A 20,460-nucleotide genomic window follows, 5' to 3' on the forward strand; every position below is an offset into this window, starting at 1 on the left:
ATTGAGTGTTGAAGGAATCGAAGCTAGAAGTGTTTCATTGTATAGTCAAAGCTTAATATTTCCGTTCACTATAACCCTCTTTTCGATTAGTTAGACAGTCAGTCAGTCACAACGTAAAACTTCGTACGTACGTACATCAGTTCGAGTTGCCATACCACATTAGCACAAAGATGCAGTTGTCCATTCAAATCCCATAGTGGTAGAAGTAGTAAGAGTATAAGCATTAATGTGGAAGATTAGGGTTAGATGTTATTCAAGGAGTATAATCCAGTGAAACAAATTCGGAAAGAGAAAAAAAAAGACAAAGACATGAAGAATTCACAAAGAGTGGATGCATCTTCGCAATTGCAAACAATTTTGAGCCATGTCATTCAAGGTCTCTAACCATCGTTTGCTATCATCTCGCGGATCCCAACCAGGTAGTCTACACCTACCAGCATGGCTCAGTCTAATTGTCAATGACTTCATGGATTTGTGCTACGTTTTGGTCTGGCCACCACTAGATTTCTTCCAACCTACTCCTACACCATAAAACATTGCAAGTCGGGGCAGTCGGTGGTTGGGCATACGTAACACGTGTCCCAGCCATCTCAACTGATGAAGTTTCACTACTTCATCAATCGATTTGCCATCCTTACCTAGTACCCGTTACCTAACAACCATTCACTTTAGCTTTATTAACTATACATTTTATATTTGCTTTCTTACAACAGGTCTGTTTGATCCAATTTATTAATAGTCGGATATGATTTTCTTTTCTCTCTCTCTCTCAAAGTTAGTTATGAAAAGAAAAATTAGTATACGAACTAGAATGAATGGACACTACTGCTCTATTGAACAAGACAATATTTATTCACTTGTTTCACACATTGATGGCAACATAATGCACACATTAGTCTCTTTTTCTCATGCGCATACATACAAACTTTTGTAGAACGACACATATACAGCAGTAAGAAAAAAAATAACAACCTCCACACAAAAATAAGCACTGAAACGATATATATATCTATATATTTGTCAAACGAAAAGTGTATTCTATTATTACCTTTTGCGCTCTTCCACTGTTGACTGATTCATTCAATCGATGAAAAATTTCGGCTAATATATCTGGTATACATTTAGAATAATTACGATTAATACTAGATGACGATGATAAAATATGTCGTTGCAACTCTATACTAAGTAAATACGGTGTAAGGTGCGAACAGTGTTCAGCCACTTCTGGACCATTATGACCATCGAAAATACCGAATGCTGCGATTGGTGAAAAATCTGCAAGATATGATTGGTCAATCTGTGTAAAGTTAAAGAAAATCAGACAAAAACAAAATAGATGAAAACTATACTAAGTGATGAATAGAATTGAAAATCATTAATTTTTCGTAAATTTGTTAAGTTTCCTGTTAAGCGATGAGCAGTAAACTGATATCGTAAATTGATTAGAGTTAGGTATGTAAACTAATGGATGGCAACTCAGTGATCTAAAGGTGAAGCACCTGCGGCGAGACCTGAAGGTCCCGGGTTGGATTATTGGTCTTGGATGCGTACTGATGAGGAGTCCTGTACAAAAATAGAACAAATGTCTAGTGTTCCCTAGTTATCAATGATTGTGTGACTTGTCAATTCGTTATCTAAACTATGAAATATGACCACCTTCATCAATCCTCTATAGTAATATTTAAAGTTGTTTAAAATGGAAGGAAAGAAAATGCATTCGAAATAATTGAAAGCTTAAAAGCGCTGTGCAGATATTTCATTTATAGCTTAGAATGCCTTGCTAGTGTTAAAGAAATCATAAACTTTAAATAAAACATTTGCTAAACATGATCAAGGTATAAAATGTTAACTGAAGAACATGACACTTTTGGTGTGAGTTGGAGAGTTCTGAAATAGATGTGTTTACGAGAGATCAGGCGTTTGACAAAACAATAGTTGTTATATACTCTATTACACACACCGTTTATTAGTGACCGCAATGAACTTTCTCCATTTAACAAGCTTTTGTCAATTGAAAGTTCGTTTTTATTTTCATGCAATGTTTTCCATGAGTTTGGAGAATAGACTTGAATATTATCAACTACTTCATTGTATACGAATCGACCGGTAGTTGAAGTCAACCGATTGTGTCATCATCCTCAATTTTGCAATTTCAACATGCACACACATGCTTATACAAAACTAGCTTTACAGTCCACAGGAATACGTTATTTGTATATGCTAAAAGAAGACATTCATTGTTACATCAGATGAATGGATGTCTCAGTCAATCATGAAAACCGATTATTTCTTGTGAATAATAAAACGAATAAGGAGTATTAGAAGCCTTCCTAATCGAATGTTTGCAAATTGTTTACATTCATATGCTGATAATATTTTGACAAAGGGATTCAGGGAGCGCGATTCTTATCGTACTTTAACTAATTAATAGAGATTGATCAATTCAATATGAAAATAAACAAATGGAAATTTCTGATCTTCAAGAAGCCAATAATTTATTATATTCATGGAAGAAATTTTGATTATTGTGACTCTAGTCTGGTAGGCCAAAGTTTAATATCTAAAACTATGAATAATGAGTTTGAATGTCAGTAGGAATACCGATATTTAGACAAAGACATGTTTAGCTGAAGAGTCTCAAATGAGATGAAATGAAAATTATGAATTCCAATGTTACATTTCAATAAAATACATAACGAAGACATATTTAGCCTAGATGATTATGATCTCTCGTACAAAATATTGACATTAAAGTGTATGTCACGGACATTTGATATGAACAAGTTCCCTTTTTTTATATAGTTAAGATCATGAGTCAATTGAAGCTAGACCACCATGGAAAACCTGGAAGCACTGGACGGCTGTTTCGTCCTATTGTGGGACTCTTCAGCAGTGCGCAATAGATGCATTTTAAGTTATATATAATTGGTTTTTTATGAACAGTCGAGTGGAATAAATTAGGAATTCCGAAAGTACTACCTCAGCTATGTTGTTGCACCTGTCTATCCATCTATCAACATGTTACATGATCTTATTCTACTACACTTTTAACTTAATATCTAATCATGAAATCCTATCAGAATCAATAAATGTTACCTTTATACATTTTTTTAGTTGGATTATCCCTAACTACTGAACGATTTTTCTGAAAATATCTCCTTAGACAACATTTTTAACAGTCAAAACAACGGTTACCCTCCTAACAAAATAGTTTGCTTTTTTTTCTACAAGTTTAATCGGAAGCCAAATGTTTACAGGAAGATACTTACCAAGTTGTTTACATATAAGTCTTAAATGGGTTCATGTGTAAAAATACTTCCCTGAATGACTAAATGAAACCACATCAAATGGAATTACATTTAAGTGGATTAATAAATCTTTTAACATAGAGAATAAACATCTAAGAAATCTATGCATCTCTAAAAATTGTAAAACTGTAGCTAATGGAACCAACCATGCTGAAACCATTGAATGATGGTCATGTTATACCGCGAATTGACTAACGAAAAAGTGCAAACTATTATATTCCAGCTCAATGATCTGAAGGTATGTTGGGTAATTGGAAGTAGTCGGCATGAAATCCAGGACCTAACCTAACACTTGTCAGCAGGGCGAACCTGTATTCTTGTGTGGAATTGATGTTCCCTGTAAAATTCGAACTCTCATCATTTAGTCTGAAGTATCCTACCCGCCGTAAGGCCTAAAGGCTATGTAATCCATTGTTTGTAAGGGCCCATGAGTAGGCACTATTGAAGAGTTACGACTCAGGAGGAAAGAATTATCCAGTAATCTCCAGTTTCTAGACGATTGTGACAGAAATTACTTTCACACATTAAACAACAAGTTACCATTTACTATGTATTACAAATGAAGGGAATGAAACTAACTGAGCCACTTATTTAGTTATCGATCAGCTGATAGTTCACAAGATATGGATATGCAATATTTTTTTGTATCTTTTTATTTTCAACAAATTGGTCAGACGAAATCCGCTTGGCCTTATAACTAGCTTAAAATGATCTATATTAAAAAATTAAAACTGAAAACAGCATTGTATAAATTGAGACCAATCGAAAAGTTTGGTAGGATCGCTTTCACTGAGCCTTTGAAAAAACTAGGTATTACTTTTTATAGCCACTTTATCTACACTTGAGACTCATTAATAGTGGGAACTTATAAAACAATCCAAGCACCATCACTAGCACTTAGATACAAAATTGTAGCTGAAAGTCAAGTACATGAAGTTTTACTGTGCTGAAATATAATTTGCTTAGTCCAGAAACAGTAAATAGTAGCACAATGATATACAGTTAGCTACTTACTAGAATGTAATTGTTTAATATGAGAGAATAGTTGAGCAAATTAGAGCCTTTACAATTATTCTGCAGAAAACGCTTATCAATATTTCTAATTGTAAGCCTTTAATTAACTGAATAACTGTTGATGTCTATTCTACCGTTAATTGATTATTCACCTATTACTCAAATTTATATCATAAATAACTTAGTTATGTACAAATCATGATCTCTTGTTTGTGGTATGATCTAACTCGTCAATAATATGATGTGAATTTTTTGAGTCGTGGAACAATACAGTAATAAAGAGTAAGTCAGTTGTTTGCTTTTCTGTTCACACTCATCATCGGAGATGGAAGAAATTGCATGAACTAGTAAGAGTCAGGATATCAAGTAGTTGTTGATGATGGTTCGAATTATTGATCAAGTAAAAGTCACTGATCTTGTTGAAGAAAACCCCAGCTCCTCGTTAGTGTCGACCATAATTGAATGATTTTAATGCACGGGCATATTTAGTAGGTATATAAAAAATTGGATTCATAACAGTAATGACAACAATCGGTGATTTAAAAAAAATACTCATTGGTTAGTATGCTTACATGGCTTTTATACGAAGGCACATAAGACAGTAAATCTGCAACAGCAAACCAACGATCTTCTTGACGTCTACGTCTATTCACAATTGAATGTGTATCCAATAATAAATTAATTGAATTGAGTGAAGCACGTGAATAATAATATTGACATAATGTTTTATCGATTGTATCATGACATAGCTTAATAGCTTTCTTCAATGATTCTAAAGCGATTGTTTGTATATAACCAAAATCATAATTATCTAATTGTAATTATTAATCCGTTCGGATGAGGTGAAAGGTGAAAGACACCGAACAACAAATGAAAAAAAAAGAATAATCAGACGTCATTAATTCCAATTATTATAATACTACATAAAAAACATTCACGATGTTGATATAATACGGAACACTAAGTATGTACTCAAAGTTGTTGACAAGGAGGATAAGCTAACCAAGTAAAATTTATATTTATATGAAGACTGATGAAGTCAGTCAGTAATCATCAACACAGAGACTAACACAAACGTAATATACCCAAGTTCCCATACTACGACAACACGAGAAAAAATTAACGTGATAAAGGAGTTGAAATAAGGTGGTAGCAATGATAATCAAAAAGACTAAATATTGAGATTTGTAAAGGCTTGTATATGCTCATTGTTAACACTTAGAAGCACGGAATACATCAGACAGCTTGCATGCAACTAGATGATTTAGACTTCACAGATGACCTAGCTCTTTAATCCCATACACACTAAAAAATTTAGTACAAGACAGTCAGTGTAGCAGAAGTCTCTGCATCAGTAGGTCTCAACATACACAAGAAGAAAAGTAAGATCTTCAAATACAACACGGAAAACACCAACACAATCACACTTGATGGAGAAACTCTGGAAAAGGTGGGATCTTTCACGTACTTGAGAAGCATCATCGATGAACAAGGAGGATCGGATGCAGATATGAAGGTAAGAATTGGCAAAGCAAAGACAGCATTCCTACAATTGAAGAATGTATGGAACTCAAAGCTACCGTCAACCAATATCAAAGTCAGAATCTTTAATACGATCACCAGGACAGTTCTACTATGAGGAGCCGAAACATGAAGAACCACTTTAACCATCATCAAAACAGTGCAAGTATTTATAATCAATTGTATACGTAAGATACTCAATGTCCGTTGGCCGGATACAATCAGCAACAGCCAACTGTAAGGCATAACAAACGAGCTTCGAACTGATGATAAAATAAGGAAAAGACGTTGGAAGTGGATAGAACACACATTACGGAAATAATCAAACTGCATCATGAGACAAGCGCTAACTTGGAATTCTGAAGAGAAACGGAAAGGAGGAAGGTCAAAGAACATACTGCATCGGGAATTGGAAGAAGACATGAAAAGGATGAATAGCGGCTGTAAAGGATTGCCCAGGACAGAGTTGAATGGAGAATGCTGGTGGGCGCCCTATGCTCCTCCACGAAGGGTAACAGGTGTAAATATGATAGACGAGGTCTTGACTGATTGAAAACTAAATAGCCTAAAAAATTAATTTTCTCTAATCACCTATAACACTAAATCATGTCTATCTTCATGTCAATACTTTGTACATAAGCCTGTTATCTTCCCAGAAAAAAAGGTCTATTTTATTGGTTAGTTGTCCCATCTTTTGATATCAGTTCAGTTGAGAGGGTTATGTTAATAATTCGGTCTCGTGAATAGACACTACCTGGTCGTCTGAATCGATGTCTCGATACTTCATGCAGCTGCATACTCATTGTTTTTTGGATGGTGACTATTAGTGGAACACAGAACGCGTATTTCATCCTACTTGATTTTTCCAGCTGAACGTATTTGTGCCTAAGTGTTGATTTTCACACTGAGAGTCGAACAAAGTATCCACCATTTTAAAAGCCAACTCGTCACAAAATACAATGATTTCTAGATGTATATTTCAATTGGGATGCATCAGTACATATTGAAATCGAAGATTTGAATAACTACCTCTAAATTGCTAAGTCATACACTATGGGTTCTATCGACAACCGCTATTCAATTAGCACTAAAATCAAATTATCTAACCTGGAACAGACTTTATTATTAGTGTATTGGTATTATCACTGGAGGATAGCCAGAAAGTATTCGTTAATTTCTAAATAAATATTTAGGTTGATTATCAATTTTAGAAACGACTTAAATTTCTTACACTAAAATTATTGAATAGAATTTCAGAGAACTTGATCACGTTTGTGTTGTGTGCCATAAACGCCACCTTCTGGATGAGGATGGCTAGTGACTTGAATGGATCTCTTAAACTTCAGTAGACGATGAAGATTTCGAACTGGTTTACTATTGGTTAGCTTATTGGTCTAGCTTAGTCGAAATTGTGCTGCTGTACATTACTAAGTTAAGAAAAACAGTAGTGTACAGACCGACAGAAAGAATCAATACAGAATCTGGACTACCTATATTAAGATTTCAATTAATAGATAAAAAAAGGAATCCGAACAGGAAATAAAGTAGTCAATGACTAAGATTTAGCTAATTTATTGACCCTGAGATACTTTTCACTTTTCTGTATTCACAAAACCCACTGATTGATCAGTAGCACAAAATAATGAAAACGTAAGTGATAGCAAAACGTTTTTGATAATGATCACGTAACGGTTTCTTGAAAAACGGATTGAATAAACCTCATCCACAAACCGGTCATAAGTCATACTCAATAAGATATAATATAAGAAATATCACTTAGTTAATAAAGTCAGAATTGAGCCAGAGATCTGAATATTTGAAGTCGAGTTTCACAATCACTCAAGACAAAATAACGGATAGTGACTGCACCTAGCAACTTAACTTTGTGCCTTACTTCACCTCTAAATATAACTAAAGTACCAGAAATTTTACAACTTAATAACACACACAAACGCAATTGTAAGTTCGGATGTGAAAAGAAGGCTTTGAGTATTTAAAAAGTTTGCCAATATTGTTTCGTAGGAATCAAAATGTAATATCTTGAACCTTACTGAACAAATTACAGACAAGCCTGATAAATATCAGTCGCAGCAATTCATGATGCTAATGCCACACAAGCAAAACTCAGAAATATCTGGAAGATTTACGCTATTTTTTAGTAAGAAAACAACAACAATGAACTCAGGTGCTTTTTGTGCTCACCACGCCTTTAGTGAGATTTTCCTTCATTATTTACATAGATTTCCAAGAGTAATAGCATCGATGTCTATGAGAATTCTGAATGGGTCATTCTTTACCTTCTTCCAGTGTAATTCCTATTATACCTTTTTCCAATTATTATTCTTATTGATGTGATTTAACATTAGAAACTTGAGCTTATAAGCTCCACTGGATTCGATTTTCAATATTAACCTGTCTGAACGAACGTGTATAAAGCATTACCGTTAAAGTTTGATTATTTTTTTAATGGTGAGTGAATGGAAACGAGAAAGAAATTATGAGAGGGTTATTAGAAAAGAACACCTTCAAATAAAATGAAAAGTGGTTGTCTTATTATTTTTGATTTAATAGGAATAGATAAATAATAAACGAACTTAAGACGTTATTATTTCATTGTAGATACAACTACATATGGAGGTGTGTGGACTGATGATCGAAACATGGTCATCAATACATACCGACCGCTTAGAAAGAAAAAATCTACGCATAAAAGCTAGCTATAATTTTACTAAAGAATGGTCGGAATCAGGCAATTAACACGGAGTACCGATTACGAGCACTTACCTGAGAAAATGTTCGTTTACCAGTAAACAATTTCAAAAATAAACTCAAGTGAATTCAGAACGGTGAAAATAACGATCTATCAGTCAAGAGTATTTTAAAATAGGAACCCTAAGATTGCAACAAGTATGTTCTGTTGAACACCAAGCTAAAAATACAATCCAACGCCAATAAGATATAATTATGACGGTTAATGGTGCACTTCATATGAACAAAGTAATTTTTACGAATAAAGCACAGTAGAAACACTTTAATTTAGGCGTGAAATAGGAAAGACAAAAATTCATTAATGCATAGCGCTGTTGACTTCTAAGAACAAGTAAATATGATCAAAATTAATAAAAAAACAAATGAATATTTGTAATATCCCAGTGAGAAAACTAAATTTTTTGACGTTTTACAACTCAGTATAAGCCACTTCTTTAAAAGAACAAATGATCAATATGTTCTATCCATTTCCTTTATTGTTCACAAATGATAAATGCATGACTAGTTATAGAGTTTAAACAAATGGCCTCTTTTCAATTTTTTTCTACTTCATTATTAAAACAAACTTAAAACGCAAAAGAACTATGCAGTTTGCTTATCTAGACAATGCAAAAAGAATGCTATAATGAACACTATATCTGAAAGTAGTGTGTGCCTTTGTGCGTGAGGTTAAATATGGTGTGGTAAATAAATAAAAGATGATAATCTAATTCTAAGTCTGTGGAAAGCATGAATCTAATCTGCAATAGTAGTATAATGACAATAATTTCTTCTGAAAGTTACATTAATAATCACATTTAATCTACTATAGAAGCTTTAAAATTTAAGATATAAAGGACAAGTACCCAATCTATTAACATCAGTGTTTACTTGATAGTAAAGTTTGATTTATTTGGAAGCTGTTTTGGCAACAATTTATAGAAACTAAAATGTGAAAAAGCGGTTATTTTATTTTCGGATTTTTTGCCAGTCTCTATGTTTAACCCCTTTTTGGATAGTGAACTTAAAACTTTGAGGCTTTACAATGAGAATGGTGTCTTCCAAGTAGTCGATGATGTGTAAAGAGTAACATCTATCTGTTTATTAGTGAGCAGAAGTTAAATAAGTATAAAAACGAAGGAAGCATATGGTGGTGAACATTGTGGGATAATAAAACTCCGGATACAAATGTGAACAAATTAACTTAAGAAAAGCATGTTTTACAGTCATTGTTAAGGAAATTAACACTTCAAACAGGCTTTTGTCGAAATAAGAAATCGATGTTGAAAATTTTATTGCTTGACAAGAATAAGGCAAGGTTTGATATTTAAGTATATCTATCAGTGATCCTTTAATCTGTGAAAATTTCCAAATTAATTAACTTTTAAAAAACCATTAAAACGTGGACAAATATCGTATAACTTACCGGAATTTATAGATCTAATAACATCCACAAGGTTTATCCATACTTCTGGAACATAGCTCAGAAACGAAAAACTTTCCTTCTCACTAAAAGTCGGTACTAGTAAGAAAACCCAATTGAAAAAAGAAACTTACAGATTTAAGCATTGCTTTTGTGCTAATGATAAGATATATGCCATAACATACCGTTTAGGAATGTGTTTCACAACATGACGACAACGAACAGTGACAACTTCTGCATTACATAGTGGCTTTGAGTTATGTACAGACAATTTTGTTGCCATAAGGATAACAGCCTTTTGAAGATCGTCCATTAAGTCGTGCTTTTTCAAGTTAAAAAGTTAACTTGACTGTTTTATCCAAGAATAATTATGGTGCGTTGTATACAGATGAAAAAATGCAAAACGATTCCCGAACAACAAGAAGGATCTATATAGAGAATAAAGACGAACTTATCACTAATGTTAAGTGAACGCTAGTGAAATTAATTTGCTTATACAACGTGGACAGATTTATACCCTTAAAAGAATTGCAAAATATTAATCATATATGGAGGTTTATGTATCAGAATTTGAGCAACGCCTATGGACTAATGATACACTAATTTGGTTTCGTAAATGGTTGGTGGGGGTGAGTTCTAACTTAACATACACTTGATAATAGGTAAGTAATAAACAAACTGGAAACGTTGGGTTGGAAACTTACCGCGTCAAGAAATAGCCACTGACAAAAGAAAACATAAATTTGTCCTCATTCAATATCAGAAAACGTGTTTTTTTGACAATTTATGTTAAGTTCTCCTTTGTCTTTGGTTTGTTGAAATAATGAGTAAACGGAAGCTCATGACCACAGTTGAATTCGTAGTGAGCTAATCCGATTGCTTTCTACCTTCGTAACAACGATTGCTTACAAATGAAGCTCTTTCGTATTCGTCTTGAGATATGGTTTGTCACTGATCTGTCGGGATTTGTTAAAACTTCAAAAATAAGTTCAGTGATCACCGCGACCAAGAGACCATATCCATATTAGTTGACTGACTATTAAATCAATTCCAAAGTAATCTTGAACATTTGGAGAGAATAAAACAATCTAAAGACTGTCCCGTCGATATCCAAAACGTTGGAAATCCTGCACTTTGCTAGCATAAGACTATTACTACTATACTATATGTCAATAGAAGTTTTCGCGTTCAAGATAATCAGATAGAGCCAGATGAAACTCACTTCTATCAACATGTCATCTGCATTGCTACATACATTTGTAAGAAGTGCTAGTCCTTGAAAAATATAGACCAGTACATTTGTTTAACACAATATCGCCGTATGAGCCGATATACATAACCACACTTGGAAACCTTGATGTGAGTGCGTACGTTCAAGAAAATTAGAATAGGTGATGTCAGTTATAATTTTGACGGTATAATGAACTGAGTTATAAAAATAGAACAAAACTGTATTCTCTTGTTGAAAAGGTCTAGTTAGTAAACGGATGTCAATAATCTTACCAATCATGTGGTTGGTAAGATTCTAGACGTTTCGGTGCACTTTCGCATTATTCCTCCCTTATTTTCTAATGCCTTTTCCCATTTATTGGTTGTTTGGGCTGTACAGTACTAGATAATAACATCAAGGAAAGCCATTGATTTCAAGAAGTTTGGGAGGGATTCCCCCTGATGAGAAACACCAGAACAGCATAACAACATTTTAAAGGGAAATGACTATCACGGTGATTACAAAATCATTGACCAAATATCTTTATAATATAAGTATAATAGTATTCCTTGAAACGGTTTTTGTGACTCTAGCATTCCGTCACAATACAAAGCGACTTACGCGTTTTACCAAAATGTGACTGAGATATGAGATTTTCTCTTCAAATCAAACAATAATATTACAAGACCAGAGATCTCAACAACAACTTTAGAAAGTCAAGGTCAACGCGTACCTTGAATAACCGCTATATTCGGTTTCAATTTCCAGTATTCATAGTTTTCAGTTATAGGAAGAGTGAATGAATAAACCTGTGTTAACCCTTGCAGTTTGTTTTCCAGTGAAGATCCAGCTTCTCCTTGGAAATGTTTAATAACGGGGCTGATAACACTAATCCGAGTAGGGCGTTCCAGTTATTGGCCACTGTGAGAAAATTAGAACCCTACTCTGAGTTTATTAGATATCGGTTTTTGAACCTTCTTGCTATAACCTCAAAGATTGCCAGCGCTGGAGGGAGCAAAAAGATAGGACATATTATCACCCAAATCGCAGTCGAAGTTAGGGAATTCCAGTATATTAGCCTAGTATATCAGCCTACTGATAATGATTTCGGTGATAATACATCCCATACCTTTTTCTGTCTAGTACTGATCATCTAGGAGAACATGTAGTGGCATTGGATCCTAACCACACGATTTTCGAAGCTAAACATACAATTACTGAGAAGATTGACATCCAACGTATAACACGTGGAGGTCGGTAATTGTGAACGTGGGAACAATTAATCGAAATTGCAGGGCTTAGTCAAGCAGGTGCGGTCACATAAGCCTCCGCTTATTGTATCAAAAAATCACTCTCTTCTCGGCTCAGATGTGTTCTTTGGAAGTAATATATGTTATGTTCCCGATCGACACATTGGATGAGTCAGTGTAGAATTCCACATAAGATCTTATAGATCATTTAGTTACATCATAACGTGGTATCGGGTTTATTACTAAAATAGCAAGGATAAATGTCATAATACCGAGATAGAACATATTCCATCAAACGTACCAAAAATGTTTTAAAATCCGTAACCAATTCGTTCCTTTATGGAATTCTTTTCACCGTAGAGCGGCCAATTATAAAACTTTTCTGCTATATCATGTAGTATCGACACCGATTGATTGGTTCGGAGAAAGATTGGATCTTCATAGCAGAGCAAGTCGTATGAATTAGCACAGATCACTTAGCCTTCCATCCTTAACACTGGCCCGACCATTGCTGCTACCTTGACGTGGCGGTCGGGCTTGCCTATCGTGATGAATCAATCGAGCTATACTGGCTGGAACAATCGTTCCTCAAGGTCCTACCATGCCAGACAGGCCGGTTGAAGAGCAGTGAGATGGTTGGGCCACGTGTTACGTATGCCTGAACACCGATTACCACGACGCTCTATGATGACTAGTATTGGGAATGATTGGAAGAGTTAGGGGCGGCCAAATCAAAACATGGTATCAGTGCTTGAAGTCACTAACTTCTAGCCTGAGCCATGTTGGCAGATGCAGACTACCTGGTTGGGGTCCGCGTGACTATCGTAACCAATGGTTGGAGACTGTGGGTGACATGGCTGAGAATCGATCACAATGGCGTAGGTGTATACACTCTTTATCTTCCCTTAAACCTTGAGATTAAAATTGCTTCATATCTCTCTTCCTTCCTGTACTATATCCTTATATACAACCTTTCTTTATATACTACCACCACCACTAAATTAGTTACTTCTATGAATCCAGTGTTCATCTTGTTGTGCTAACGAGGTATGGCAACTTGGACCGATGCATATATGTGCCTGGTCCTACGTTGTAGCTGACGGACTGACTTAACACTGGCAGAAATACAAATAGATTTGGCCTGGAGAAATCGAAGTAACATACCTCATTTGGTTAAATAAAAAAATCGACAATGAATGGTAAATTTTGTGTAGTAGTGTCAAATGAAGTACTGGAAAAAATGGTTGAGTGGCAATAAATAAGTAAATCTAACTGCCATTGAGATAAGGCCTTCTTTAACAATCCTATCACCAAAGGCACACTCAATGTAACGGAGATGGACTTTTAAGACTTATTAGGAACAGCAAGTGTTTAAATATTAGGAATATGTACCAAGTAATATGTTGGACGTGAAGCGGTTTTCAAAAACCTAGGAATAGTGTTCTATACCAAAAAGCGATGGTTCCGAAGTGAGTCAAATTCGAATTCAACGAATATAATAAAAATACCTTAATATAATTCATGCAGTTGAATAGATTTCACTGAATTGAAAAAGTTCAGGACGGAAGAATCAAGTTATTTTAAAAAGCTTTTCTTTCTCTACATCAATGAATCTCCGCGACTGCTCGAGTTGCCGAAATCATCGTTTCCGGATGACGTCAGAATCTGGGAAACAATAAGAAAGTTGATCATCGACGTATTTCGCTGCATTAGGTTCGTTGTTAGAGGGCTCACCGCCTTATTGTGACCTGTAGTCTGACTCCATTTGGACCGTTTCTGATTGCTATTGAGAAATACACATCATCAATCCTCATATTACATTATCGACTTCAACCACGTTAGTGTATGACGGAATTAAATAAGTTGAATACGAGAATGAGGTTTTGAATACGTATATTTTGTACACTCATTGATCTTGTAGAACATCAACGTTGATGTTCTATGTCGAAATGATTGGAGGGGCCTACTAGAGTTAGACGAGAATGGTGACGAACCAACTAACGCTGAAGTCACACCTCGCGACCAGCCCTTACGTGGATTGAACCATCGACGCATCAAAGGATCATGGACGCTATGGAGACTGTACAACACAAAGGACGTTATTACAAGAATATATTAGTTAAGGTACAAACACGAAGATGCAGAAGTGAAAGAGCAACCACTGCCGCGTGTGTCAGTCCATGGCATATATTTTATTGATTGATGCGCGTAGACTATCCTTGACTTTGACAGGGATCAATGATCTGTTCGATATTCAGTGACCCTACAATCTGGACAGACAATCAGAGGAACCAAGCGAAGGAACCAAAGAGAGCGAGGCGAAATGACGCGCAGTGGAGAATACGTGTGAGCCAACTTCATTTAATCAAGCATTAATCAATGTTTATAGTCCAACAAAAGTAAGTTACGGACACGTGATGAGTAAGTTAGAAAATGAACACACATAAAAACAGTCAAGGTTGATAAGCGAATAATTAACAAGGTCAAAACGTGATTCAAGAAGAATGGATAAGTTGGCCTGTCCATAAGCTTAAATAGGTTTCGTGGGATTAACATAGTAACACTACAAAATGCTTCGACGAGATATTTCGAATTTTATATACCACCTGTGTAAGACCCCACATAGAGTAGGGTATACAAGCAGCTAGTCGATGACTAATTAAGGATACCAAATCACTTGAGCGTGTTTAGCATGTGGTAACAAAATTAGTGGAGGTTTGTTCCAAACTCTCATACGACGAGTGCTTCAAATGCCTAAACCTTTTCCACTTGTCGTACCGTATAACACGAGGTGACCCTATACTGGAATTCCCTAACTTCGACTGCGATTTGGGTGATAATATGTCCTATCTTTTTGCTCCCTCCAGCGCTGGCAATCTTTGAGGTTATAGCAAGAAGGTTCAAAAACCGATATCTAATAAACTCAGAGTAGGGTTCTAATTTTCTCACAGTGGCCAATAACTGGAACGCCCTACTCGGATTAGTGTTATCAGCCCCGTTATTAAACATTTCCAAGGAGAAGCTGGATCTTCACTGGAAAACAAACTGCAAGGGTTAACACAGGTTTATTCATTCACTCTTCCTATAACTGAAAACTATGAATACTGGAAATTGAAACCGAATATAGCGGTTATTCAAGGTACGCGTTGACCTTGACTTTCTAAAGTTGTTGTTGAGATCTCTGGTCTTGTAATATTATTGTTTGATTTGAAGAGAAAATCTCATATCTCAGTCACATTTTGGTAAAACGCGTAAGTCGCTTTGTATTGTGACGGAATGCTAGAGTCACAAAAACCGTTTCAAGGAATACTATTATACTTATATTATAAAGATATTTGGTCAATGATTTTGTAATCACCGTGATAGTCATTTCCCTTTAAAATGTTGTTATGCTGTTCTGGTGTTTCTCATCAGGGGGAATCCCTCCCAAACTTCTTGAAATCAATGGCTTTCCTTGATGTTATTATCTAGTACTGTACAGCCCAAACAACCAATAAATGGGAAAAGGCATTGGAAAATAAGGGAGGAATAATGCGAAAGTGCACCGAAACGTCTAGAATCTTACCAACCACATGATTGGTAAGATTATTGACATCCGTTTACTAACTAGACCTTTTCAACAAGAGAATACAGTTTTGTTCTATTTTTATAACTCAGTTCATTATACCGTCAAAAATATAACTGATATCATCCGTCTTGACATTTATAAGGTCAATTTAGCCTTGTTTAATTGTCGTCGATAAAGCTTCGTTTCACCGATGTTGACTATTGTTTTTAGGTCTATGATTTTTAGATAAAACGATCAGATTTAGCTTAGTTTTGGATTTTAGCGCAAATTTCATTCATCTGTGCGGATAATTGACATTCTGGCAATATGGCTGTCGTCATTTCGTATTGAAAACCCTCCCTTAATTTTGAGGGAATTACCAATATTACCATTGGTCAGTGGTTTTTCATCAACATCGGGAGCCTGGACGAACTCCAATTTCCAACCTAAGTTTTTATCTCTAAAACGCTAACTTATTCCTCACACTAATTTAGAACCATGTGTTTTGTCCCTAGTAGTAAGGTGGATTTTTTGAAAATCTGCCTTTGGCATCTTTCCAAAATCATCCGTAATTGTGGGCGATTTAATTCATCGACAACTGTATTTATTTATAACTTATGACTTGTAGCATGCTAACTACTAGCCTTTCATTATGTAGTTACGGAAACACATGAGTGACAAGACCAAAGAATATGTGCTAAACTGAGCGATCCTTAAAGTGACCCAGGTAAAATGGTTAGTTTTTCCTAGGAAAAGTAAAGTAAAACAAATAGAAACGAAATTTGTTTGTGATTTTGACATAATCCATGGACTTTTCAACTTATATTTCCTTTAAGTTTCAAGGCGAAAAAACAAGCTTCTTAGGTATTCATTTATATGCCTACAATTTGTTCTCCATTCGGTCTTAACTCTTAAACATGGCCTACTTCATTTCCCTACAATGAATTTTTTAAATTCCATCTACCTTCTAGGTGGCTGATATCCAAGTAAAATTTGACAAGATCACTTTTAGAGCCACTTAACATCTCGGGTTAAGTATATTTCTATTGGTCACTAAACCCACACCATCGCATACTGCGACGTAGATCATGAGATCACAATGTACACCGTTTCGAGTCGAGTAGTATAAAATATGACAAAAATAGTGTGTTTTTGTATATTTTTCATTGCTTAACCCTTGGTTGTATCTGGATTAGATTTACATAAACTGTGTGTATAGAGTAAGCGTTTGGAACCTTTCCCATGTGACGTTACTTATTGACGATAAACATCTTAGCCTCCTTCATTTTGATCCATTATATAGGTTTTCGTTTCCGTTTCATTTATCTCTTAAAATCTTTGGCGTATTGCCCAACTGAGTTCGATAGTGTTTTCCCTGTATTAGCCTCAACGTAACCCTTCCACTTTAGAAAAGCAGATACGTACGTATATAACGCTACTCAAAGAACAAGACCTAGATATACTAAAGCCAGGTTAACTGTATCGAAATATTAATTTATGTGTTTTGTCTATCCTAATTATTCGTCAGGTTCTGAAGCAACTTTGATTTAGTTGCACGATTAAAATCAAAACGTTACAACTGACAGGTGTAAGTGATTAACCGTGTATTTTCTAGGTCCTTTACATATTCCTGCTTATCAGCTCCAATACTCGTCTCCACTCACTTGTTTCCTTCTGTATTTTTGGCATGTACCCTAGCCTTCTCTGTTCCTGTTTAGCTGCTGTTGACTGTTGTCTTTTTGTTTTTCCCGTCTTGAATCTTGCGCAGATTATGAATGGAAAATCATGCTGTAAACAGGTGCTTCTTAAGCCCCGGCACTTGGTATTCTCCACAAGGGTTTTTTCTAGTATATATTGTAAGACTCGGAATCTATTGCTGAAAGCTATCTTTAATTCGCTTAATTTACTAGTATTTCGAGGGACGGTTATATTAAAATTTTGCTGATTCGCCTGTGTCATTGTCCTATGCTCCTTTAACCTCAATTACCACCAAGTGGTGATACGAAGCTATATTAGTTCCTCTCTTTATTCCTACGTCTTCCATGGACATTCAGAATTTTCTCTTGATCCAGATGCGATCGATCTGGTTCTCCGTAGCGTCGTTTCCTGAATCTTCATGTGTACGTTTTTGAAGGAAAATGGTACTAACAATGAAACAAAGAAAACTTATTGACTAACAAGAAGCCTACGCAATGGTCGCGAACAGCGGTGGGTAGCGAAAGCACGAGAGCTGGAAAAGACAGCGGCAATAGGTAACAGCAGACAACTATTCAGACTCGTCAGGGAAAGCGGTATTAGAAACCCAACTATCAGCGAAACTATCTCAGATAAAGATAGACATAAAACTCATTCTCAATCCAGGAGATTAGATCGATGGGCAGAACACTTTAGGGATCAGTTCAACTGGCCTTCAGCCACACTTCGATTTCCCACGATCCAAAGTCATCCTGAATGGCAAGTTAATGTAAATCCTCCAACTCTTTACGAAATTGAAAAAGCTATAGGAAATCTGAAGCGAGGGAGAGCAGCAGGCCCTGACAGGTTTACTCCTGAGATTTTTAAGGACGGTGGTTCAGTACTAGCAGCGAGATTGACTGAGGTCTTAGGTGGAATCTGGGAATTGGATGTAATTCCATCTGACTGGTCCCAATCACTGATTGTGCCAGTCTATAAGAAATGACTAAAGTCCTCCTGTGACAATCACAGAGGGATCAGTTTTACTAATATAGTGTCTAAAATATTAGCTTCGATAATACTTGGACGCCTAAGCAAAGCTCGTGAAGAGCAGACTAGAGAACACCAGGCTTGTTTTCGATCTGGACGTGGTTGTATAGAACAGATATTCACTATACGTCAGGTCCTAGAACATAGATACACATTCAGGCGTCCCACAATAGTAGTATTTCTTGACCTTAAGGCGGCATTTGACTCAGTTGATCGTGAGGTTTTGTGGCAGTGTTTGTCACTGAAAGGAGTACCAAAGAAGTACATTGACCTTATAAGGGCTCTCTACTCGAACACGACTGACCAAGCGACAGCTTATGACTAACTGTCATCAGAATTGATTACCTCAAGTGGAGTTAGTCTGGTTTGTCCACTCTCACCATTCTTGTTTAACTTTATCGTAGGCGTGCTTATGGAAATAACACTTTCCTCATCCAAATTTAGAGGGGTTGAACTTCTACTAGGAGACTCACTTGTTGACTTGTAATATTTGTTGAAGACGCTGACAAAATGCAGAGTCTTCTGACCACTATAAGCAACAATGCAGGCATGTTCGGGATGCGATTCTCTCCCTCGAAGTGCAAAATGTTACTTCAGGATTGGGTTGCATCGACACCTGAACTAATGATAGGGAGTAAAGTAGTTGAGCCTGTTGACAGCTTCACTTATCTTGGGAGTCTCATCAGCCCTTGTGGTCTGGTGTGTGACGAAATCTCAGCACGGATACAGAAGGCTCGCCTAGCTTTCACCAACTTGCGTCATTTATGGCGTAGGCGAGATATCTGTCTAGCAACCGAAGAACGGGTTTACTGCACAACAGTTCGTTCCGTCTTACTTTATGGCAGTGAAACGTGACCGGTAAGGGTAGAGGATATTCGTAGACTACTAAAATTCGATCATAGGTGTCTTTGAAGCATTGCTCGTATATCTTGGGACCACCGAGTAAGTAATGCAGTTGTTAGGAAACGGGTACTAGGTAATGATGGCAAATCGATTGATGAAGTAGTGAAACTTCATTAGTCGAGATGGCTGGGACACGTGTTACGTATGCCCAACCACCGATTGCCCCGACTTGCGATGTTTTATGGTTTAGGAGTAGGTTGGAAGAAATCTAGGGGTGGCCAGACCAAAACGTAGCACAAATCCATGAAGTCACTGACAAGTGGACTGAACCATGCTGTTAGGTGTAGAATACCTGGTTGGGATCCGCGAGATGATAGCAACCGATGGTTAGAGACCTTGAATGACATGGCTCAAAATCGTTTGCAATGGCGCAGGTGCATCCACTCTTTGTGTTCTCCCAAATTCTAGTCTTCTGAATTCTTCATGTCCCTTCCCTTTTTTTCTCTTTCCGAATTTGTTTCACTGGATTATACTCCTTGAATAACTTCTTCAAACCCTAATCTTTCGGATTACTGTTTGTACTCTTACTACTTCTACCACTATGGGATTTGAATCGACAACTGTATCTCTGTGCTTATGTGGTATGGCAACTCGAACTGATGTACGTACGTACGAATTTCTACGTTGTGACTGAGTATTGAATGTATATATATAGGAAATCTAAGTCACCAATGGTGTGTCTCATTCTGTAAAAATACAAGCCATTACCGTCTCCCACAATCACAGACACTTTTTGGCTTGATCTTGTATAAATTTTATTTCCTATTTTACGGTGTGATGTGGTTATTTTGGGCTGTATACAAACCAAGTAT

General features: G+C 36.1%; 1 protein-coding gene across 1 annotated transcript in view; it reads right to left on the bottom strand.

The window, feature by feature from the left end:
- Smp_149000 (protein phosphatase 2C, putative) overlaps window positions 1-15,725 on the bottom strand; it is a 28,828-nt gene extending 13,103 nt beyond the window's left edge. Inside the window, exons 1-5 of the mRNA XM_018791130.1 lie at window positions 15,631-15,725; window positions 10,149-10,442; window positions 10,018-10,100; window positions 4,895-5,133; window positions 1,049-1,297 (exon numbers count right to left, since the gene is read on the bottom strand). Coding sequence (XP_018645648.1) covers window positions 1,049-1,297; window positions 4,895-5,133; window positions 10,018-10,100; window positions 10,149-10,327 — 750 coding nt within the window. The 5' untranslated portion in view covers window positions 10,328-10,442; window positions 15,631-15,725. The remainder of the gene's footprint in view (window positions 1-1,048; window positions 1,298-4,894; window positions 5,134-10,017; window positions 10,101-10,148; window positions 10,443-15,630) is intronic.
- Between the last annotated feature and the right edge of the window lie 4,735 nt (window positions 15,726-20,460).

Source organism: Schistosoma mansoni (assembly GCF_000237925.1).
Source record: "Schistosoma mansoni, WGS project CABG00000000 data, chromosome 4 unplaced supercontig 0032, strain Puerto Rico, whole genome shotgun sequence".
Classification (NCBI taxonomy): domain Eukaryota; kingdom Metazoa; phylum Platyhelminthes; class Trematoda; order Strigeidida; family Schistosomatidae; genus Schistosoma; species Schistosoma mansoni.